The sequence below is a fragment of the Callorhinus ursinus genome, unplaced genomic scaffold (genome assembly GCF_003265705.2).
Source record: "Callorhinus ursinus isolate GAN/ISIS: 27379988/994484 unplaced genomic scaffold, GSC_fseal_2.0 scaffold10, whole genome shotgun sequence".
NCBI classification, from domain to species: domain Eukaryota; kingdom Metazoa; phylum Chordata; class Mammalia; order Carnivora; family Otariidae; genus Callorhinus; species Callorhinus ursinus.
Window position 1 is genome coordinate 26,964,646 of NW_027397072.1, and position 25,427 is coordinate 26,990,072.

At 37.5% G+C, this 25,427-nt stretch overlaps 1 protein-coding gene across 3 annotated transcripts in view; it reads left to right on the forward strand.

The window, feature by feature from the left end:
• TTC27 (tetratricopeptide repeat domain 27) overlaps positions 1 to 25,427 on the forward strand; it is a 169,398-nt gene that overhangs the window by 37,622 nt on the left and 106,349 nt on the right. For all 3 annotated transcript variants that reach the window (XM_025868026.2, XM_073897248.1, XM_073897247.1), the window contains one exon: positions 2,740 to 2,806. In XM_025868026.2, coding sequence (XP_025723811.1) covers positions 2,740 to 2,806 — 67 coding nt within the window. The remainder of the gene's footprint in view (positions 1 to 2,739; positions 2,807 to 25,427) is intronic.

Here is a 25,427-nt window from a genome sequence, read left to right on the forward strand (position 1 = left end):
TTCAAAATGCAGTATTTCACAAAGTTCCAAAATTTAGAACAAATTAGTAATGGGTAATTTGTAAAAAAAAAAAAAAAATTGTCTCTTAACTCAGTAGAACTTATCCTTTTGTCTTCCACTCATAGCATTATACCCCTTTTTCACATTTCATTTACATAAAAGTTGAATGCAGTCCTCTAGTCCTTTTGTTTGGGTAAAAGGGATCACACATACAGATAGAGCTCTGTTTCTCTTCTTTTTTTTTTTTTAAAGATTTTATTTATTTATTTGAGAGCAAGAGAGAAAGCATGAATAGGGGGAGGGGCAGAGGGAGAGGGAGAAGCAGACTCCTCACTGAGTGGGGACCCCAATGTGGAGCTCGATCCGAGGACCCCGAGATTATGACCTGAGTTGAAGGCAGATGTTCAACTGATTGAGCCACCCAGGCACCCCGGTAGCTATTTCTAAGCCCAGATCTCTTGTTCTATCACATGATTTGATTCCAGTGACAGATTTTATGCTTACTAATGAATTGTCCAATTCATAATGATTCTTAGTATGTAAATAATTTAAATAACAACCATTTGTGAGCAGTTCCACATGCTAGCAATTGCACCATGCACTTTCCACATTACCCCTCATTAATGTTCTAGCAACCCTAGAGGTTACTTTCTCCATTTTTCAGATAGGAAATCGGGGTTCAAATGGCTGAATGACTTGCTCAGAATTACAGAGCAAAGTTAAACAAAATATACATATGCCCAGGGATTCTGTCAGTTGAGCTTTATGTATAATGAGTTAGACTTCACAGTTGAGAGAGGACTGAAAAACAAAACAGAAAAATGCTGTTTTCAAATACCGGTTTTTCCTCCAAATACAATATTGGTGGAATCTTAATATATGGAACAGTTAGAAGTGCTGAGTGGATTTTTTTTTATTTTTTATTATCTATTTATTTTTTAAAGATTTTATTTATTTGACACAGAGAGACACAGCGAAAGAGGAAACACAAGCAGAGGGAGTGGGAAAGGGAGAAGCAGGCTTCCCGTCAAGCGGGGAGCCCGATGCAGGGCTCGATCCCAGGACCCCGGGATCATGACCTGAGCCGAAGGCAGACGCTTAATGACTGAGCCACCCAGGCGCCCTGCTGAGTGGGTTTTATAGGCAATTTAAATCTTCCCTGTTTGGTAGAAACTACTTCATTATTGTCTGAATCTTGGGCATCTGATGCAGTGTTTATAAACGGATAAGAACATTAGTGAATTGATGATTTACATCAACTGAGTTATTGTGGGGGTTGTAAACAGTGATTTTGTAATACTGCCTGATCTCTGTGTAATCCCCATGGCCATTATCCCTATGGAGAGGTGACTTGGACTTTGTAGTAGGCTGGGTTAGTTTAGAAAGGAAACACAGAGAAGGTGAATTCTTATAGATGGTAGATTGGTGAAATAGTGGGGCTAGGAAAAAAGAGACAAAAAACCAGACTCTTAAATACAGAGAACAAACTGATGGTTGCCAGAGGGGTGGGGGTGGGGGAGATGGGTAGAAATAATAAAGGGGATTAAGAGTAGACTTATTTTGAGCACTGAGAAATATATAGAATTGTTGAGTCATTATATTGTGTACCTGAAGCTTATATAACACTGTATGTTAATTATACTTGAATTAAAAAAAAGGGTAACCACTATCCTGAATTTTCTATTTGTCATTTTCTTGCCTTTTCAAAAAATATATTTACTTACATGTTTTTATACTTCTAAGTCAATTGTTTTTATTTGTTTTTTTTCTGAGCTTTATAAAAGTTGTATCTTACTATTATGTAGTCTTCTGTGATTGTTTTTTTCCTCTCATTATTATGTTTTTATGGTTCATTCATGTTTTATATGTAGCTACCATTTACTTTGGATTATAGCATTCCAGTGGGTGAATATTTCTCATTTTATCACTCTCCTTTTAGACATCTGGATTATTTCAATATTTTTTCCTGTTATACACACTATAATTATGGATATTTGTGTATACATTCCTGGTACACCTGTTCAAGAATTTCTCTGGGCTCTATGGAATTATTGAGCTAAGGATATATGAAGGTTCATGTTATACGATAGTGCTAAATTGTTTAACGAAATTGTCCTATCAAATTATACTTGGATCAGCAGGATCTAAGAATTCCCATTGTTCTGCCTCTTTGACAACCTCTTAATTTTTGCCTAACGGTCACAGTAATATTTTATTTTTTTGGCATGAGTTTGATAAATAGGAGCTGTTGCCATGTTAATTCTTTTCATTTTCTTTGTGAAGGGGCACAGATTGGATTTCTTTCTCCTAGTAAAATTAATTATGTTGACATTTAGTACCAACCACATTTTGTCATCATTTTAAAAAAATATTTATTTATTTGGAGGGGGGTAGAGGGAGAGGGAGAGAGAAACTCAAGCAGACTCTGCATTGAGTGCGGAGCCTGATGTGGGACTTGATCTCACGACCCTGAGATCATGACCTGAGCTGAAACCAAGAGTTGGACACTTAACTGAATGCTCCACCCAGGCACCCCATTTGTGGATTTTATTACTTACTTATTACATTGTTAATTTTCATACTTATCTTTGGAAAACTTGTATCTCTTGGTATATAATGCAGTAATACTAAAATACATGCTTTGAAATATATAAAGTTTATGTTGCCTTTTTAAAAATTTTATTTCATTAGTTAAAAACATGCGTTTTAGAATTAATTTGCTTTTTTTGTAATTTAAAGCACAAATTTCCAAAAGAATAACCCAGTGCATAAGTTGACTGAAGAGGAGCTGCTGACATTTACGTCGGTGAGTCATGTCTCGTCCTGTCCATTGCATGTTTTTCCTTGTGCGTTCTATTGCTTCTGTTATATACTTGGCTCAGATTGCTCATATTGAAACACTGCCACTTAAGGAAATTAAGGAGAAGAAAACCTCACCATTTTAGTTTCCAAACTGCACATATCTTGCTGTTGATGTAAACATAAGCATTTTTCTTTGTACTTGCTTGGATTTGAGGGCAGTGGCCAAATAGTTCTTGTAGGGCTCCATAAATGTTCAATGAATAAATGAAATGACAGAGCAAGAGTCTGACTCCTCACTCCAAAGCCACCGTAGTATGCACCTCTCTTGTCTAAAACCGAGGGTGATGCCTAAAGGTGACGAGAAAGAGGGCGTCAGAGAGTGAGGACCAGAAGCAGGGGGGTGTGGGTTAGAGAGGCCCAGGAAGGGGGCAGTGTCGAGAGCACGAGGTGCTCGTCAGCATTCGGCACTGTAGAGCTGAGAGGAGAAAGGCCGTGGGCACTGCTAATCAGGGGCGCCCTGCTTATTTCTAGGACAGTTTCAGTGGAGTGTTGTGTAGTCACCTCATTACAGGGAATTAAGGAGAGAATGGGATGTAAGAAAATTAAATTGCTAAAGACCACAGTCGGAAAAGAATGGCAGTGAAAAGGAAGGGTTGAGTAATAGATGTGTGAGGATTTGAGATCAAAGAAGGCTTTTCAAGAACAGAAAAGTCACAGACCCAACGGTCAGTCAGTATCTTCTTAGCTGTATGGATGAAAAGATAACGCACATCTTTGATGAGCACAAGTTGCTTAAGATAATTTTTTCAAAGGCATTTTTATTATTATAGTTAAAATCAAGAGAGAATTCTGATGTTTTCTTTCTTTGTTATTTTTCAGATAAGGCAAAAATGAAGTACTTTTATCTGTAGAAAAGCTAGCTTACTTTGTATTGTAATATAAATTTTGCAAGTTACTGTTTCCTGCCTACGGTTTTGGAGCCGGTTGGATGTTAATCCCTTGAGTTCTCTGGGTGCCTACGTTATTTTCTCACTTGATTATCTTAGAAATCTTTGGTGTTTATGATGAGAACATATCTGTGTTTAGGTAACTATGTGGAAATGTCCCTGTTTATTCATGACATAAGCTGTAAGGAATTTGACAAGTAAAGTGTTAAACATTTTCTTAAAAGATTAATTTAAGAAATTATTCTATATTTCCTATTCAGCAAATCTCTATTGCATACTGACTATGTGTCAAGCATTGTGCTCGTCATAGGGGGATACAGTGTCAACAAAGTCTTTTCCCTCTTGGCGTTTACATCGATTTACATTCTTGTGGGGACAATACACAGTATACCAAGAGAGAAATAATGTATCTAACAGATGTGCTCTGGGGACATATAGAGCCGGGTAAGGGAATACAAATGGCGTGGGGAGGGCTGTTTTAGACAAGGTGGTGGGGAGGATCACAGTAGGAAGGATGTGGAGGGTCTGGAATGGTGGTGAGTTTGAGTTACTGTAGGGAAGTAGAGAGCTGGATGGGGACAAGTGCCTAGATGATGAATGTGACCGGGACACTTGGGTTTCTTCTGATGACTGGGGTAAACAGGATGTTAACATGTGCTAGGAAGTGATCCTTCTGGCCTCTTATGGGTAGGAGGTCAATAATAACTTCTTCTTAGGATGGGTCTTAGCAGTTTATCAAGGTATATGTATTATCCATAGTTATCCTAAAAAGACACTAAAATACTCTATATTCAAGCAGTTCAATTTTTTTTTTTAGCATTTCCAGTTGGTGGGGATATATTTCTTCCTTTTTAAAAAAACTTCTTTTTTTTCCTGTTTCTTTCTTTTTAAATTATTTTTATTTAAAAAATTTTTTAAATTTAAACTCAATTTAATTAACATACACTGTATTATTAGTCTCAGAGGTAGAATTTAGTGATTCATCAGTTGCATACAACACCCAGTGCTCATTACTTCAAATGCCCTCTCCAATGCCCATCACCCAGTTATCCCATGGCCCACCCACCTCCCCTCCAGCAACCCTCAGTTTGTTTCCTAGAGTTAAGATTCTCTTAGTCTCTCGTTTGCCTTTCTGATCCCCTACCCCAGCACCGCCCCTCCTTCTTGTTCCTCTCTACTATGAAGTTCTTCTGAAATGGTTAACTTTGGTACCCTCTGGGGTGGGTAACTCATCTCTTCTAACTTGGAATGAAGGTCATAAATTTGAGTTTCATACTTTTCTCCCAAGGGCTTTATAATACATCCTTTTTTTGCTCTCTGTCCTCCAACTCTCGTCCAAGTCAGAACTGACCTGAGGACTGATCTTTTTGGAGGAAGACTGTTTGATTACAGTGATGCCTAGTGCCAGGCCTGACTCTTCTCAGGAGATGAATTTTTTAATTCCAGGAAAATCTTTAGTTCATAAGAAGTAGGGCAAGGAACTTATACGTGAGGACGGCTTTTAGGAGCCCCAAGGATACTTTGTGATTTGCACCACCCCCTTCTTTTGTTGATCCCAAAGGAAGCATACAGACTACACTAGAAAAATCCAGATGAGCCATTGTCAACTCATCTTGCATTTATCAGTCCTTCCTGATATTCCTTCTTTGTGCATGATACTGACGCAGATAATAAGATGAATTAGAAGTGGCCCCTGGTTTCAATGAAAAATTTCATTGAAATTTATATCCTATATAATTGAATATCCTGTATATAAAGATCCTTTATCTATTACTCCAAAAGACTATTTGAGGCAAAAGGGAACACTTTTAGGTGCTGTCCCTCTTCTGAACTCTTGAACTTCTTTCTGTGCCTTTCTTCTAACAAGGACCATATTTGGGCTTATAATTATTTATGTTTATGTCTTATTGCTCCCACAAGACTATAAGCTCCCCATTTCAGGGACTGGGCTCTGTTCTTCTCTGGGTCTTCTACAAGGCCCCGTATAGTTTTTCAATGCTTCAGTCATAGCTGTTGCTCAATAAATGGATGCAGAGGAAGAGAATGAATGAAATATGCTTGAACCCTGGAGAGGATTTATTTCTGTCCCATAACTCAGTGCAGCATTGCTCCACTTAGTTTTATAACTTCAGGTAGTGCTATGTGATGTGAAGGATAACCGCTTGTTTTATCTTCTTCATCTCTGTAATGAGGGAAGGGCGGTGTGCCCCTTCCTCAGCCCTGAAAACTTGCTCTGAGGATCAAATTTGAGAATGTCCTGAAAGTACCTTTGAGTAGATAGAGCTGGTGCACGCATAGCTTCGGGGATGAGCGGGGCCATCTGATCACTGGTTTGCGGGACAGCATTCTGTTTTCAAGGAGTAAGAATTCCTAAGTGGAGAAGACCTGTTTGAAATTGGCTGTAGACGGGGAGAAGAGAGCAGAGAGTAAAGAAAGGGCACTCTTTCCTGCTGGGAGGCCATTTCCCTTCTGCGGCAGCGGTGTGGGGGCCTGGAACTGGGCCTCTCAACTACCGAGACTAGGAAGTATCTTTAGTTAATAGAAGAGCAAGAATAATACAAGTCTTCATACTCCTACCAGTGGGTTGTAAGCACTTGAAGGGATGGGGGACTGTAGTTACTATCGGATATTTGTTAAATATTTATTGAATAAACAAATGAATTATTCCCGAATTTTGTTCAGTTTTAGTGAATTGTCTTAAAGTTGTAAAGTAAAGTAAAATCTCTTTTTTGGAGAAATTTTTAGTAGTGTTTTCCTATTGGTGGAGCATGTTGAAATATATGTGAGATATGTTGGGGGAAGGTTTTCATTCAGCAGTGTCAGAAGCTTATCCTAAAAGGAATACTTTCTTTTTTTAAGGTTGTCATAATATAGTGCTGTTCCTGAGATATTTGATCCACACATTTCAGGAAAACTGAATGACTCATAGTAAAAATAACCCATATTGTTTTAGAGAGCCATTTATGTTGTATCGGCTTGATAATTTAAAATTAGCTGTTATCTACGTTATTTCCTTTCACATGGGCCAAGTCAGTGACATTCAGTAATGCTTTTAATTTCCTTTCATTGTTGAAAATGGGAACAATTTAGTTAATTCATACAGGTGTTTCAGTTTTCATTGGCAGAAGTTTTGCTTCAGTGTGAATTGATACTGGCAGCCTGCCTTCTGAGTGTCCGCTCTGAAGCCTCAAGGTCTCTGTAAATGAAAAAAGGAAAAAGACGTTTCGAGGTTGTACATTATATGGTACATATTTTCTGTTGCTGCTGTTAATTTTAAAGCTGTTTAATAAATGCTTATCTATGATCATAAAATAGTTTGCAAACCATTTTTACAGATTAAAATGATTGCCTATTTTTCTTTTAGGGCATACTCATTTCTTAATTTTCTAAGATAGGCAGTAGAACTTTGTGAGATAGCCGTGATACTTCTGATAGTTTGTGTTAACATTACACGATGACACATCCTATATTAAGCAGTTATAGGTCAGGATTTTGATTTTCTTTCTGGTTTGAATACTTGTCTCTCAAAATGTTACTTGTACATTTTAATAGGCATGTATTGATAATGAACATTGTAGTGATATCTGGGTTTTAAGTTGGTAACTTTTAAAGCAGTAAGAGGTAGCATGCTTTATTTTTTGTGCCAGTTTTTAGGTTAACTGTTATTAAACAGGATTATTAAATATTTTTTGACTGTAGTCGAACTGAGTTCCTTGTATATATCCTACTTCAGGAATAGGCAGAATGAGTAATAGGATTAGTGGGATCAAGGCTCTTTTCTTACCACCGTCTACTTTGGTAACTGCTAGACTTCTTTCTTCACTGTTAACCATGGCTTTAAGGTTAATACTTATTTGTGGGTTTACTTCTAGCCACGTTGGAGTAACTTGGTACTGACTTTGAACTTTTACTGTAAGCAACTACACAACTGGACAAAATATATGAAGCAGCAGTGCAAAAAAGGATAACAAGTCATGACCAAATAGTGTTTATCTCAAGAGTGCAAAACTGGATTAATATGAAACAATCAATGCAATTCATCTTGTTAGTATAGCAAAAGGGAAAAGCCAAATGATTATCTCGGTAGAAGCAGAAAAGCATTTAAAAAAAATTCAACAAACTTTATATTATAGTTTTACTTTATAATATAAAATATGTATATTATATTATATCTTAGTAAACTAGAAATAGAAGGGAATGTCAATCTGGTAAAGGACATCACTGAAGAATCTCTAATTAAAATCATTATTGATGAAAAACAGTCTTTCCTCAAGATCAGGAAAATGGCACTTCAGTTTTCCATTGAATTGGAAATCCCAGCTAATGCAGTAAGAAATGAAGAAGAGGCAAAAGGTATGTGGATTGGAAAGGAAGATATAAAACTATCAGTACGCATAGATGACACAGTTGTATACATAGGTAACCCTAAAGAATTGACATGAAAGCTACTGGAAGTAATAGGCAAGGTCTGAGAAGAATACAAGGTCAATTAAAAAAAAAATCAGTTGTGGGGTGCCTGAGTGGCTCTGTTGGTTAAGTGTCTGCCTTCAGCTCGGCTTCCCAAATGTATGCATGTTCATGATCCCGAGGTCCTGGGATTGAGCCCCCTGTGACAGCTCCCTGCTCAGCGGGGAGTCTGCTTCTCCCTGTCCCTCTGTCTCTCTCCCTGCTCGTGCTCTCTCTCGTGTGCACTCTCTCTCAATCTCTCACTGTCTCTCAAATAAATACAATCTTAAAGAAAAATCAGTTGTGTTTATATATTCCTAGCAATGAATAATTGGGAAAGACATTTTAAACCTATTTAGAATAGCATAAGATATCAAATATTTAGTGATGAATTTAACTGAAGTGTAAGACTTGTATACTAAAAATGATATAATGATGAGAAATTAAAGAAGATCTAAATGTAAAAATTGCAATGTTCATAGATTGGAAATCTCAATATTGTTGAATTGACAGTTCTCCCAAAATTGAGCTATAAATTAATCTAATAGCAATCGGATTCCCAGTAGAATCCCAGTAGATTTTTTTCTTCACAGAAATCAACAAACCAATTCTAAAATTTATTTGGAGGACTTCTGCTTCTGTGATGGCCAAGGTAAGCTCTGATTGGAACCATCCTTCTGCAGATAAAAATGACAAACTATAGACAAAATGCAGAAAGATTCTGGAGATTTTTTAATTTTTTTTTAAAGATTTTATTTATTTGGGAGAGAGAATGAGATAGAGAGAGAGCATGAGAGGGAAGAGGGTCAGAGGGAGAAGCAGACTCCCTGCTGAGCAGGGAGCCCGATGTGGGACTCGATCCCGGGACTCCAGGATCATGACCTGAGCCGAAGGCAGTCACCCAACCAACTGAGCCACCCAGGCGCCCTGGAGATTTTTTAATTTTTAATTAATTTTTTTTGCTTGGAAGAAGGGAATGACATTGGGTGGTTTTCTTCTTTCTATCCTATGGCTAAATCTCAGTGTCTTACATGCAAGGAAGCTAAAACTCCGCAAGCAATTCAGCATTCTTTCTGAGGACAGAGATTGGGGCTACCATGGCTGCTGGAATGTGAGGAAGAACATTTCATAAAGGAAAGAGTCACAGATGAGGATTCTTACATTCTGTGTATTTATAGAATAATACACTCAGAATACATGTTTTTTTCAAGGGCACATGGTATGGTCAGCAAGACCATATACTGGGCCAGTTAAATAAGTCTCAATAAAAAAAAGAACATCGTGTGGAATATAATCTCTTTCCACAGTGGAATTAAATTTTACATAAATAGTTATTAGATATCTAGAAAAACTCCAAATATTTGGAAACCACATTATTAAACAACATACTTAGTCTGTGGATCAATAAAGAAATTACAAAGGAATTTATTTATAAAAGTCAGTCATTGATGTAAATCTCCTACATTTCCTTAAGGTAAAATTGTTGTATAATTGGGGTAATGAGCAATTTTCAGCTAGGACACTTAAGTGCATGAACCATAGTAGGAAAATTGGATTAAAAGATATATTGGACTGCATTAAAATTAAAATCTGCTTTTTGAAAGAGCTCATTACGAAAATGAAAAGACAAGAACAGACTGAGCAGTATTCACAGTACATACATCTCACAAAGGACTTTTTTTTCAGAATAAAGACCTTTTCCAGCTCAATAGGATAAACCAATTAAAAATGGAGAAAAGATTTGACCAGATCTTCCACCAAAGATATATGAATAACCAACAAGAATATGAACAATGCTTAATACTAGTAGTCACTGGGAAAATGCATTTTAAAACTACAAGACACCACTCTTCACCATTTAAAAGACTTAATCCTGTGAGGGGTAGTTGGAACTCTTATCCATTGTAAATGTAATGTAATGCAAAATGGTACAACCACTTTGGAACACAGTTTGGTATTTTCTCATAGAGTTAATCATCAGTGCTACCTGTAGGTATTTATCTATGGGAAATGAAAATATCTATCTCCACAAAGACATGTATACAAACGTTCATACCTGTTTAATTCATAATAGCTTAAAACTGGAAAAAACCCAAATGTTCATCAACAAGTGAGTGATACACTACAGGACATCCAGCCAAAGAAATGATTCTGAGCAATAAAAAGAAATGAAGTGCTGATACGTTCAACAGTGTGGGTGAATCTGAAAAACATAGTTTTGAGTTAAAGAAGCCTGACTCCATTTAGTTGGAATTCTAAAGCAGATAAAACTAAATCATAATGACAGAGAATAGATCACAGGTTGATTTCCAGGGAACTTTTTGGGCTGATGGAAATTTGTATATCTTGATTTTCATGGTGGTTACATAGGTGTATGCATTTGTGAAAACAGCAAACTCTACACTAAATACGGGTTTATTTTGTTGTACCTGTCTTATATTTCAGTGAAGTCACTAAGAATAACCCAAAAGGAAAAATGCATAGGTGTTATTTAGACCTAGAATATTTAAGATTGGTGAGTTTATTAAGATTTTAGTTTCAGGGTAGATTAGTCCTTGTCATCAATTTCAAAAGTATAACACGAAATACTCACAGCTTACCTGATATATTAAGTGGAAAGAATGTAGATGCAGAAGAAAAGGATGTTGCTCAGTATCCACATTTAGTATGAAGTTTTTTTTTTTTTAAGGCCAAAACAGGCAAGTTTTTCTCAAATATTATTAGAAACCTCTGTTCAAAAGAAACTCCAAATTCAGGTGGAAGGATATACTGTTTAGAGCTCCACTTGTGGTAATTTTGACCTTTAGCATCTAACACAGGTCATTGATGTCTTGAGTTGAATTATACGCCCTCATGATTGAGAGTCACCAGAAACAGCAAACAGGAAGATAGCTAGGATGGATGTAAAACCTTAAGAATTCACCAGGCAGGAAATGTGTGTAACAATAGCATAGGTAATTGACATCTTCTAAAATACAGTGAGGTGTTAATACAGGATTTCAAGCAACTTCTTGTGTTAATGGATATAAAAATACAGCTAATCAGACTTTATTTTAAGTCTGTAAATGCCATTTTTAGTAGAATATAAGGTCTGGAGATTAAACTATTGGTTGTGTGGCACGGTTAAGTTGGTTGAAGACTATATAGGAATTCTTTGTATTATCCTTGACATTTTTCTGAAGGAGAAAAATAAATCTGAAAATAAAAAGTTAAAGGAAAAAACTTCTGGCACAAAACTATACAGAAAATGAGCAAAGCCTGTCACTGCCTCATGGCTGGCTAACCATTCTTATTTGGGGTTGAAGATAAAAACAGGCTCTCTGGGATGTGTTCAGACCGCCATTAAACTTCTCTCAACCTGCCTGTGTCTCTTACTGGGTTGCCCACTTGTGGCTTGCCCCATTGGGTCTTCAGTGGCGAAGGAAACAGGGAGGCATTACGAAATAAACCCAAACACCTAGGTTAACATAAAGAAGGGGGACCCATGGACCAGAGACCAGAGACTCCCATGATCAGAGATCAGAGGCAGCTGTGAGGGATGGAATTAACTGACCTAATAGCACTTTCAGAACTTTCTACTAAACTAAGACCCTCAAGCAGGTCTGAAGGAATCCTGGATTCATGGTGCAACCTTGCTATGGCAGCAGAAACCAATTTCTCTGGAGGAAAACATTAATAGTCCCAAATTAAAACTGAGCAGTGAGCTCACAATTAAAGATTAATGGAGAGAAGAGAAGGCAAGCCACCGTGACTGAGAGTCAACAAAGACAACAGTTTTCCGATTCATAGTATAGACCAGCTATATATAGGATGTTTAAAGAAATAAAGCATGTATTAATCAGAAGATAGCTGAAAAACTTTTGTTATTACACTTCTTTGATTTGGGAGGGGAAATGTAACTTTTAGAATTTTTTTTTTTTAAGAGAGCAAGAGTGTGCATACGCATATGCAGGAGCTGTGTGGGGAAGGGCAGAGGAAGAGGGAGAGAGAGAAAATCTTGAGCAGTCCCCATGCCCAGTGTGAGCCCGACAGGGGGTTCAGTCTCACAACCCTGAGATCAGGACCTGAGCCAAAATCAAGATTCGGACACTTAACTGACTGAGCCACCCAGGTGCCCCAGAAATAATTTGAAATTAAAAACCAGAATAAAAAAAATGCAACCCATGCTTATCCACACCAGAGAGATGTAGAACACTAAGAAGTTGTATATAACAGGTGTTTCAGAAAATGCAGACTTAGAAGTATACGTAAGAAACTCTTGAGTCTGCATCAGTAGATATGTGTATGAATGTCTCATAATAGCAATATTTGTCATCGTGGCAGAGAAACTGGAAGCAACCTAAATGTTGTTCACAGGAGAAAGGATAAATAAGTTGTGATATTTTATATCACAGTTATGAAATATTATACAACAGTGAAGTGAAAATAAATGAACTATAGCTATAAACAACAACTTGGATGAGTTTTATAAATGTAATAAGTTAAAAAAACTAGTCCCAGATTCACAGGTGTTTATATTATACTTTATAACTTAAACTTTAGTTACTTATGATCCTCTGTATATACCAAATAAAAAAATGAGGTCTAAAAACTATTCTGAGCAATAGCAAGATCACTGAAATGTTATTTGATAAACCATTTTAAGAATAAACAGTTCTGATTGCATACATTTTAATTTTAAAGTGTATCTTACTGTCATTCATTAGTCTGGTGAGAAGCAGAATCAGTGATGGTGAAGAACATTAATGGAAGAACAAAAAGCCTTAAGAAAGAAAAGCCCCAAATACAGAAATATATAGGACTTACAGCTAAGTTGGTAATACAGTTGATATTAAGAAGTCTTGTTCCAACCTGTGGCTTTGTGCTTCTGCTTTTGGCCATCACTGAAGCTAAAGAAAGCTCTTAGGCTTTTTGACATTATGAACTAACATGGTATTCAAGGATGAAAAATTCAGCTTTAAAATAGTTTATATGTTTTAAATAGGTCTGTTTCTCATGACGGTGTGAAAAGTGCATCTGGTAGTGCTGATGAACTGGAATCTCCAGAATGTAGAAGGCCTTTTTTTTTGACGCAGACAAATGACCAACAGCTTGATCTCTTTCTGGTGTCTGCTTTCTATACGAAAATCTACAGAGCAAAGAACAGAGCTTTGAAAATGTTGTAATGACAGGAGATTTGGATCTCAGGGTTTGCTAAGCCTGCTCCTAGATCGTGTGGAAGAAATAAAGGTATAAAGCATAGGACTTGCCTTCTTGGAATTTTTAATTTAGCTTACATCAGATAAACTCAGGGAAATGTAATTGGCAATACCAGGCAGTTTAAACTACAAATGGATAGCACAGATAAATGAATCCCCTAACTGCTCAGAAAAGAAGAAAATGTTTAGGACAGAGCAAAGAAGGCTTTGTTCATTAAGGAAGGATTTGAATCAGGCCTTGAAAGACACATGGGGTTTAGATGGAGTGATAGCAAGAGCAGAGGCAAGGGGATGGGGAAGTGTGATTGTACTGGGTTAGCTGGGTTGGAAGATTTAGTTAGGGCAATAGTGAGACTTAGGGGAAAACAGATTCCTGACATATTAAATGGTCTATAGAGCAAGGCCTGGGAATTTGGACTGCAGTTCTACTGGGGATAATTTGTAGCCTAAATTGGGAATTTTAAACTTGTCATTTGATACAGATTTTAACTATGGATGCTTTTTTAAATAGTTCATTAGAAGGGGGAATAGTTCTGCTTTTTATAGTATTTCTTTGTTCCTTTATTGTAAAGTCAGCCTGACCTGGGTAAGCATCATCTGATTTGGCTTGAGTGTAGCCAAACAATTATGGACTCACAAAGAGGTCTGAGTTGGCTTTGATTTATATGCGGAAAAGCAGCTATCTGAAAGCCCCTTCCTTCATGTTTAAAGGAGCAGACTGGCTGGCTGTCATATAAAGGATCCCAGTGACCTCTGGAAGAAGATTATTGGAAATGTGCAGTGATAAGAGTGAAAAGGAAATTTGTTTTTAATAGAAACAACACTCCAGATTTTCTTTGAGGGTGTTAAAGAATTTTCTTTGCTGCTCTTTTGGGAATGATGGCAATGTTTCGTGTGTTGGAATTGTAAGCTATATAAAATCATACCATATACATAGCGTGTCTTGATATTAAAATTTACCTTTTAGTGTGAGTTACAGTGGTGTTCATTGGCTCTTTCATTTCAGTTAACTGAGTTTGCTCAGATGTTAGATTATTACAGTTCTTTTTTTAGTATGAGTCTGAGCACCAGCCCAGGTGGCGTATCTTAAAGTGATACGCTGCCTCCTGAGGCATGCAGAGCAGTCTTCCTTTTGCTCTCAAAATATCTGTCAACACTTGCCGAGGTGGATTGATTCTTTAACTTATAAACCATTGTAACTATAAGTAAAAGAGATATTACTAGAGTTTATTTCAACTTTCATAGTAATAATATTTAGAGTATATATTATAAATTTATGATATAAATATTAATAATGTTATTAATAAGTAATATTATAGAGTATATGGATATTGTACATTTATAAAAGCTTACCGGATCAGTGAATCACCTTTCATAGATTCTGGTCAATGAGAGTTGAGAAATGAGAGAACTTTCCTTAAGACAATTGCACAAATGTTATCACTTACATTTAAGTTGTTTCTGACCTTTGCCCTGAAGGGTGAAAGTGGTGAGAATTCCATCTCATATACAAGTGTATGGTTGCATTTTTTTTTTTTAAAGCAGATTTTATTTATTTGACAGAGAGTGAGAGAGAGCACAAGCAGGGGGAGTAGCAGGGAGAGGGAGAAGCAGGCTCCCCGCTGAGCTCGGGGCCCGATGCGGGACTCTGTCCCAGGACCCAGAGATCACAACCTGTGCCGCCTTACCCGGCTAAGCCACCCAGGCGCCCCATGACACAGCATTCTTTAGCACTGTCCTAATTCTCAAAGTGCTGCAAGTTGAACACACCAAATTTCTTAAGCTTCTTCTTTTTTAAAAAAACTGGATTTTTAGCCAGCAGTCGTACTTCTGTGAGGCACTGTTTCATCAAATTACTTGAGTTAGCAGACTCTAAGTAAAAATAAATGGACTTAAAAAAAGATAGCGTATGCAACTGTATGATCCCACTTACCTGAGGTACTTAGAATAGTGGAATGCAGAGAAAGAGAGGTAGAGTGGCGGTTGCCGGAGGCGGAGACTCCTGGGGAGTTGATGTCTAGTGGGTACAGGATTTCAGGTGCAAGATGGAGAGAGTCCTGGAGATCAGTTGAACAACCATGTAAATGTACTTAACTGAACTGTACACTTAAAAAAATGGTTAAGATGGTGGGCTGCCTTGGGGCTCCTGGGTGGCTCAGTCGGTTAAGTGTGACTCTGGATTTCTGCTCAGGTCATGATCTCAGGGTCCTGGGGTCGAGCCCCAAGGCGGGCTGCGCGCTTGGCAGGGAGTCTGCTTGAAGATTTTCCCTCTCCCTTTGTCCCTGCCCCACTCGTGTGCTTGCTTGCTTTCTCTGTCTCTCTCAAATAAATGAATAACTCTTAAAACAAAAAAAAAAGATGGTGGGGCACCTGGGCGGCTCAGTCGGTTAAGCATCTGACTCTTGATCTCAGCTCAGGTCTTGATCTCAGGGTCATGAGTTCAAGCCCTGCACTGGGCTCTGTGCTGAGCATGGAGCCTACTTAAAAAAAAGAAAAGGTTAAGATGATAATTTTTTTCTTTAAATTTTTTATTGTTATGTTAATCACCATACATTATATCATTAGTTTTTGATGTGGTGTTCCATGGATAATTTTTATGTTATATGTATTTTACCACAATTTAAAAATATACTACAAAGGGGAAAAAAGCACCTACAAAGGTCAAAGATATGAAATTTCAAGAAATAAATCTATCTTAAGATTTACAAGACCTCTATACTAGAATCTACAAAACATTATAAGAGAAAGCAATGAAGACTTAAATAAATGGGAGCATCTGCTATGTTCACGGAGGACTCAGTATTTTAAAATTTCAAGTCTTCTCAAGTTAACCTACATAATCATGCAATCCTTAACAGAATCCCAGAGTTTGACTTTTTGTTTTTGTAGTTGTGTTGCTGTTGTTTTTTTGATTTTGTGGAGCTCAAGCTTACTTTAAAATTCATGTGGAAGTGTAAAGGGCTGAGAATAGCTAAGGCAGGCATGAAGTACTGAGGTGGCATATATATGTCGCCAGATAGCAAGCCCTGTTATAAAACTGTATTATTTAACTATATTATTGCTTATCAGTTTGTGGTCCTTGGACGGTCAGCATCAGCATCACCTGGGAGCTTGTTAGAAATGCAGTTTGTCTGGCTCCATCTCAACCTCTTATTGAATCAGAATCTCTGGGGTTGAGGCCAAAGAGTCTATGTTTTAACAATTTCTCTACGTTATTTTCAGGCACTTGAAAGTTTGAGAAACACTGAATTAAGACATTTTGACATGAGAAAATATGAACCAACAAGTAGAACAAATAGAGAGTCCAGAAACAGATCCATACCTACATGGCTCATCTGATTTATGACAAAGTTGGCATTGCAGTACAATGGTAAAGAGTGGGCTTTTCAATAAACGGTACTAGATGATTTATATCCATACAGAAAAAGCTATCTTAACCCCTATATCATAACTGTATATACAAAAATCAGTTCCAGACTGGATATGTAAAAGTGAAAAGCAAAACTGTAAAGCTTTTAGAGGAAAAAATATGGGAGGACGTCTTTGAGACCTTAGGACAAACAGTACAATAAAGCTCTAACCATAAAACAAAAATGATAAATTGGACTACATTAATATTAAGCACTTCTCTTTATCAAAAGTTACCATTAATATTTGTAAAGCACTTAGACCACTGCCTTGCCAGCACATTGTATGTGTTACATGAATGTTTGTCAAGAGTATAAATAATATATTACCCTCCTCCAACAAAAAAGTACTTGTGTTCAGAAAATAGAGACTTAACAAATTATTAAGAAAAATTCTGACCACCCAATAGAAAAAACGGGCAAAGGATTTCAATAGGGACTTAATAAAGAGATATTAAAATGGCCATTAACATATTAAAAGGTGCTCAACTTTATTAGTCGTTAGAGAAATGCACACTACAACCATAATACAGTACTACTACATACCCACGAGGATGGCTAAAATGCAAAACAGACAGTATTGAGTGTTGTAAGGATGTGAAGCAACAAGAGTTCTCTAATGTAAGAGTGTTGAATGGAATAACCTTTTAGAAGATTGGGAGGAACTATGGAAGCTAAATGTATTCATACTCTGTGACCTTGCAATTTCACTCCTAAGTATATATCCAACAAAATACTTGCACATGTTCACCTAAAGAACATGTCTTAAAGTGTGCGTAACCGCACATTCTGGTAGCACTGCTAGAATGTTCGTAGCACGTTTGTATTACCCCCAAATTGGAAACTGCATGAATGCCCATTAGTGATATGGTGGTTAAATAAATTGTATATTTATATAATGGAATATTATACAGCAATAAAATGAATATTCTGCAACTCTGTGCAACTATGTGGATGAATCTTTCAAACATAATGTTGAGCAGAAGAAATCAGATACAAAAGAGTACTCTGTGATTACAATTGTGTAAAGTAGAAAGGCATTCACACTGATCTCTGTACAAGTCAGGGTAGTGGTTGCCCTTACAGAGGGGCAGGAATTGACTAGAACAGAGAACAAGGGGGACAGTAGATGCTGGTAATGTTTCTTGATCTGAGTGCTGGTTATATGTCTGTTCAGTCTGTGGAAATTCATTGTGCATCTCTATATATAATATATAAAAATGTTTTAATAAAAAAATTGGATCTAGTAGCCATCTCTTCACTACATCAAACTGAAAAATACATGGAAAGAGTCACATAGGGCATTTACATTCGTGGTCAGACGAGTTGCAATGGTCATTTCCAATATGCTGAAAGAACAGTATATTTAAGAAAATGAATAAAGCACCTTTTCTCAGCACATTTTAACCAAACTAACATTTCTTATATAAAATATTTTCTTTCTGTTAGTAATTTCACTCCAGTTTCCTGTAGGGATGTATTAAGTTCATTAAAATGTTTGAATCTTTCTTCCACGTAGTCTACGTGAAGATAAATTATGAACTTCCAAACTTATCATTTGTATTAGTGCTTTGCTTGGGAATAATCTGATTTATTTGTTTAAGCCTACCCATGCTAGAAAGCATCAAGATGCAGGATGACCCACTGATGACTATATGAAAAAAGTGAGTTTCTTGCAAAAAGCTCAGAAACATCAATCACAGCTTGTTCTCACAACACATTTTTTAAAAAAGATTTTATTTATTTATTTGAGAGAGAGAGTGAGTGAGCAAGCATGAGTGGGTGAAGGGGCAGAGGGAGAGGGAGAAGCAGGCTCCAGCAGGGAGCCTAAGGCAGACTCGATCCCAGAACCCAGGGATCATGACCTGAGCCGAAGGCAGACGCTTAACCTATTGAGTCACCCAGGCGCCCCTCACAACACATTTTTGCTGTGTATCTAGATGATTTTGTATGTTTTTGCTTATCTTAACAAAGACATAAATATAATGTTTTGGTTGTAAGGAGTTCTCTGGTACAACAGAGATAGAACAGTAGGCTATATTGTGCAACCAGTTGTTCTTAAGTTAATGCCGTCTAAATATTTCACCAAATACCAGGATGGAGCTACCAGATACCTCACTGAAGTCTACAAGGATGTTGTTTAAACATAGTGGGACATTACTTGGGTTTGTGTTATTTGGGAAGAATTCTAATACAGTATTTGTACAAGGGAAAAGCTTACTGCTGTGCATAGCTTCTGTTTGCCAGTGCACAGGGCTAGCCGGGATTAGGTATTTTAGACTTTAAGATGACTAGTATCAGTGCCTTTTTAAGGGCGAATGGCTAAGGTGTGCATTGGTAGGTTGAGCACTGCCAGAGAGCTTAGGTGGAGTGGTCACAGGTTAATTTATGTTTTGAGTAATTTCCCTTTTAAGGGAGTTGATGTACTCTGTGCCTTAAGAAAAGTGGCACCTTATTCCCCTAGAGGATGAATAAAATCCTGCTTAAGAGCTACTGTTGTCAAGGCATCCAAATCAGTAAGGAAGAAGTAAAACTTTCACTACTTACAGATGACGTGATACTGTATATAGAAAACCTGAAAGACTCCACCAAAAAACTGTTGGAACTGATAAAATCAGTAAAGTAGCAGGATACAAAATCAGTCTGTGGAAGTCTGTGGCATTTCTATATACCAATAATGAAGCAGCAGAAGGAGAAATTTAGAAAACAGTTCCATTTACAATTGCACCAAAACCCATAAGGTACTTAGGAATAAACCTAACCAAAGAGGTGAAAGAGTTATACTCTGAAAACTATAAAATATTGATGAAGGAAATTGAAGAGGACAAAAAGAAATGGAAAGAGGGGCGCCTGGGGGGCTCATTCGTTAAGCATCTGCCTTCAGCTCAGGTCATGATCCCAGGGTTCTGGGATCGAGCCCCACATCGGGCTCCCTGCTCAACAGGAAGCCTGCTTCTCCCTCTCCCTCTCCCCCTGCTTGTGTTCCCTCTCTCGCTGTCTCTCTCTGTCAAATAAATAAATAAAATCTTTAAAAAAAATGGAAAGATAATTCCATGCTAATGGATTGGAATAACAAATATTGTTAAAATGTCTATACTGCCCAAGCAATCTACACATTTAATGCATTCCCCACCAAAGTACCAACAGCTTTTTGGGGTGCCTGGGTGGCTCAGTCGTTAAGCATCTGCCTTCAGCTCGGGTCATGGTCCCAAGGTCCTGGGATCAAGCCCCGTGTCGGGCTCCCTGCTCAGCAGGGAGTGTGTCTCTTTGACAGAGAGAGAGACAGCGAGAGAGGGAACACAAGCAGGGAGAGTGGGAGAGGGAGAAGCAGGCTTCCCGCTGAGCAGGGAGCCCGGTGCGGGACTCGATCCCAGGACCCTGGGACCATGACCTGAGCCGAAGGCAGACGCTTAACGACTGAGCCACCCAGGCGCCCCTAAATAATAAAATCTTAAAAAAAAAAAAAGACCCAACAACTTTTTTCACAGAACCAGAACAAACAATCCTAAAATTTGTATGGAACCACAAAAGATGCCAAATAGTCAAAACAATCTTGAAAAAGACAAGCAAAGCTGGGGGCATCACGATTCCGGACTTCCAGCTCTATTACAAAGCTGTAGTCATCAAGACAGTATGGTACTGGTTCAAAAACCGACACACAGATCAATGGGAGAGAATAGAAAACCCAGAAATGAGCCCACAACTATATGGTCAGTTAATTTTCAGCAGAGCAGGAGAGAATATCCAAAGGGAAAAAGACAGTTTCTTCAACAAATGGTGTTGGGAAAATTGGACAGCAACATGCAGAAGAATGAAATCGGACCACTTTCTTAAACCATATACAAAAGTAAATTCAAAATGGATGAAAGACCAAAACGTGAGACCTGAAACCATAAAAGTCCTAGAAGAGAGCTCAAGCAGTAATTTCTCTGACATCAGTCATAACAACATCTTTCTAGATATATCTCCTGAGGCAAGGGAAACAAAAGCAAAAATAAACTGTTGGAACTACATCAAAGTAAAAAGCTTCTGCACAGCAAAGGGAACAATTAACAAAACCTAAAAGGCAGCCTATGGAATGGGAGAAGCTATTTTCAAATGACATATCCAAAATATATAAAGAATTTATAAAACTCAACACCCAGAAAACAAATAAGGCAATTAAAAATGGGCAGAAGATATGAACATTTTTCCAAAGAAGACATACAGATGGCCAACAGACACATGAAAAGATGCTCAGTATCACTTATTATCAGGGAAATGCAAATAAGAACTATAATGAGATATCACCTCACACCTGTCAGAATGGCTAAAATCAACAGCACAAGAAACAACCAGTGTTGGTGAGGATGCGGAGAAAGGGGAACCCTCTCGGCACCGTTGGTGGGAATGCAAACTGATGCAGCCATTCTGGAAACAGTATGGAGGTTCTTTACAAAGTTAAAAATAGATCTACTGTATGATCCAGCAATCTCACTACTGGGTATTTACCCAAAGAAAATGAAAATACTAATTCAAAGGGATACATGCACCCCGATGTTTATAGCAGCATTATCTACAATAGCCAAGATATGGAAGCAGCAATATCAATAGAAGAAGTGGCATTATATACACAATGGAATATTGTACTCAGCCATAAAAGAGAATGAAATCTTGCCGTTTGCAAAGACATGGATAGAGCTATAGTGTATTATGCTAACATATAAATCAGTCAGAGAAAGACACATACCATATGATTTTGCTCATATGTGGAATTTAAGAAACAAAACAAATGAGCAAAGGGGAGAAAAGAGAGAGAGAGGCAAACCAAGAAACAGACTCTTAACTCTAGAGAACAAACCAGTGGTTACCAGAGGGGAGCTGGGGGGGATGGGTTAAATAGGTGACGGGGGATCAAGGAGCGCACTTGGTTGTGATGAGAACACGACAGTTTATCTTATTAACGTTTTATTAAAATAAAAACCTGAAAAGAAAAAAAGAACTTGTCCAGGCTTTTACAGTTGAGTAGTAACTGTATTTCCCTGAAAATAAGAATCTGACTCTCCCATTATTGGCCTTTTAGTAATTTCTTACTTAGAGCCAGTTTTAGATAAAAAATACTCAGAAATTTATAGAACATTTCTAAGAAATGAGTGAAATATCGAAAACTATAAATTATAAGAATTAACAACATACAGTATTTGATAGCCTCAAAAATGTGTTCTTTGGAGGAAATAGGAACTGAGATGATTAAAAATAGAGTGTTTACTGTAAATTATATAGAGACATATTTTCATACATCAAAATAACCCAGGTTTTGGAAGACAAACTTTGGAATTTGGGAGATGTTGAATATGCATTTGGGTGTTTCATCCAAAGTATTACTCGTGGCTTTTAAAAAAAAGCAGTGAAATATTAGTTTGGTCTTAGCTATATTTTTATCTTATATTTTCTTTTTAAGTTTTTAGCAATACTGAACTTGAATGTAAAATTTCTCTTTTTAAGGACCTTGTAAGTAATGATTTTGTAAAATATATGCTTTTTATATTGTCATAAAATATTCATAACATACAATTTACCATTTTAACAAAATTTTTTTAGAGAGGGAGAGAGGGGTAGAGGGAGAGGTGGAGGGAAAGGGAGAAAGAGAATCTTAAGCAGGCTCCACGCCCAGCACAGAGCCCAACTCAAGGCTCCGTCTCACCACCCTGAGATCATGACCTGATCTGAAAACAAGAGTCGGCTGCTTAACTGACTGAACCACTCAGCACCTCCATTTTAACAATTTTTAAGTGTATCATTCAGTGACATTAAAGACATTTACACTGTTAGGTAATTATCAGCACTTTCCATCTCCAGAGCTTTTTTATCACCATACTGAAACTCTGTACCCATTAAACACTGGCTCCCTATGCTCTCCTCTCCCTAAAATGACAACCACCATTCTATTTTCTGTTTTGCATTTCAGTATTCTAGGTGCCTCATGCAGTCATAAAATATTTGTCCATTTGTGTCAGGCTTATTTCAGGTAGCATAAGGTCTTCAAGGTTCATCCATGTTGTAGTGTGTATCAACCTCCTTCCCTTTTAAGGCTGAATCATAGTTATACACACACACACATACCACATTTGGTTTATCATTTTTCTGTCAGTGAATATTTGTGTTGTTTCTGCCTTTTACCTGTTGTGAACAACAGTGCCATAAACGCTGGTGTGCAAGTATCTATTCAGGTCCCTCCTTTTATTTCTTTTGGGCTTATATCCAAGAAATGAGTTTGCTGGATCATGTGTAATCCCATGTTTAATTTTTTGAGGATGCTTTTTTGTCTCTTTTTTAAAGTGAGAATGCCTTTTTTTAATGCCCAGATTTCCTCATCTGTACAAAGGCATCGTCAGATATCTGCCATGAACATAGAACAGTCAATGGAATTCCACAATCTGTTAATCTCTGATGTATTTTGTTTTTTGTTTTTGCTCACATAAATAACTGGTAGCTAGAATCCTAGGCTATTAAAAAATTGAACCAGCTTATATTTAGGTACTATATATTCAGTCATCACTGCTTCTCATTATCAAAGCTGAACCTGTGTGCTTAGCCTTGTCTATGTGAGACACCTCACTATTCCTGATCTGATGAGTCACCATTTGGTATTTGTGAAAATATTCATTTATTTTACTAATTTTTGACATCTAAGAAATTTAAATGTTCTCAAGTATTTCTCTCTTACGTTGGACAGTAAAGAACTTTCATTGGCTTTTAATAACCTGTGTGGGGCATTTTGGTGAATATGAAGTCTATAATAATTACAATCAAATTAGTGTTAATTAAAAATATAAAATAACCAAAATTCCACAAAGATGAACTTGGGAGTTCATGTCATTATTTTCCCTTCATCATGACAGAATTTTGTAGGTGGAATAAGCTTTGGTCACCATTTAGTCCACTTTTTTTCTCTTTATAGATAAGACATATCTTGGTGCAAGAGAAGTTAATCCACTTATTTAAGGGCATATAGCGAATGGCTGGGAAGGTGGAGGAACTCAAGCTAGTTTGGGAAAGAATTCACCTTAATTTGTGGATTTGTACAAAGTATCATAATGAATTATTTGGAACCTTATTCTTTGCTATAAAACAAATGGAATTTTATTAAAACTTTCTAGCTGACAGCAACCTTAGAGACCATCAGATGGAATCCCATCGTTGTGTAAATGAGGAAGAGGAGGGCTAAAATGGTCAATACTTTTCCAAACACTTATGCAGCTAATTGGTGGAGAGTCTGGTCTAGAGTCCAGTTCTTTTTTTCAGTGCATTTTCCCACTTTGCCATGCCTCTTCTTTAAAATTATGTTGTATGCTACAATTTAGCAATGACTTTTTTTCAAAAGGCTTGAAAGCTTATTTTATTTGGCATTTGGAGCATATTGTTGTAAAGAAAAAATACTATAAAGTAATGTTTAAGTTTCTGAGCTGCTTCACAAAAGCCTATGTAAGCCACTGTGTACCTGGATTATAGTAATAAAAATATTATTTCATGATACCGAATTATTATTTACTATGTTGTGTCCTTGGGGAGAGAGTATTTTCCCAAATCTATTGAGGGAATGTCAGGGAAAAAAAAGTGACAGGTGATTTTTGTAAGTGCTAGTCACTGTTGATTTACATTTCTTTTTCAGAAGAAGCATCTTTGTACATACCCTTTTGCCCCTGTGTAAATGATGACAAACATGAAATCCCTTCTCCGTCCCTTTCTTTCTCTCTCTCTCTGAGTGCTCTCTCTCTCTCTCTCTCTCTCAGTGCTCTCAGTGTGCCAGGCTGTACAGAAGGCGCTAGGGAACAGAATAGTTGGGACCTCTGCGCTGAAGGAGCCAACCTGCATGCAGTGTGGAGAATCATGGGGTAGAGATGGAGATACTTAGGGAAAGTGGTTGAGAAAGGCTCTCCGAGAAAGTGGCATTTGAGCTGACCCCCGAAGGGTGAGGCAGAGCCAGCAGGAGGCGGTAGGTGGTTATTCTCAGGTCCTGAATTGAGTGGAATTAAGAGTAACTCTGGCCAGGGATGCGGTGGAGACTCTGGATCAGCTCTGCCCATCCATCTGGACAGATGTGCTTGACTCCTTACCAGCCGGCCTGCTGCCTGGGTAGGTAGGTTGGTGCTCCCTCCATTGGGTTTGCTTGCTGAACTATTAGATTGGGTATTTCTTAAAAATAGCATTTTCTTCATAAGTTGGTAGAGTGTTGTAGCAGATATTCCCCCATTGAATTTTCTTTTTCTTACCTAATTATGATTGACTTACCTTGTGGGCAGCAGTGTTGTAAAAATATATTAAACACAGCCTATCCGAATTTACCTCCGTTTAGAAAGAGTTTCCCAAGTCTCCTGGCCAAACAGATATAAGATAAATGCATTCTTCAGGGATGCCATTATCCAGCCAGTTCCTTCTGTAAAGCTTTTCAAATGTCTGTCAGATTGCATTTTACTCTCAGTGTTTAGTGAGAATGTTTTGCTTGACCTTCGCATAAAAGTCTCAGGCAAACTCTTGTTCTCGTGCCAGCGAATTTGTTATTTTTCTGAGGAAAATATCTCCCCTATTTGGTGTGCAAACCTTAAAGCTGGGCTTTAACTCTGACAAGCCTGTCATCAGTGTGGTTG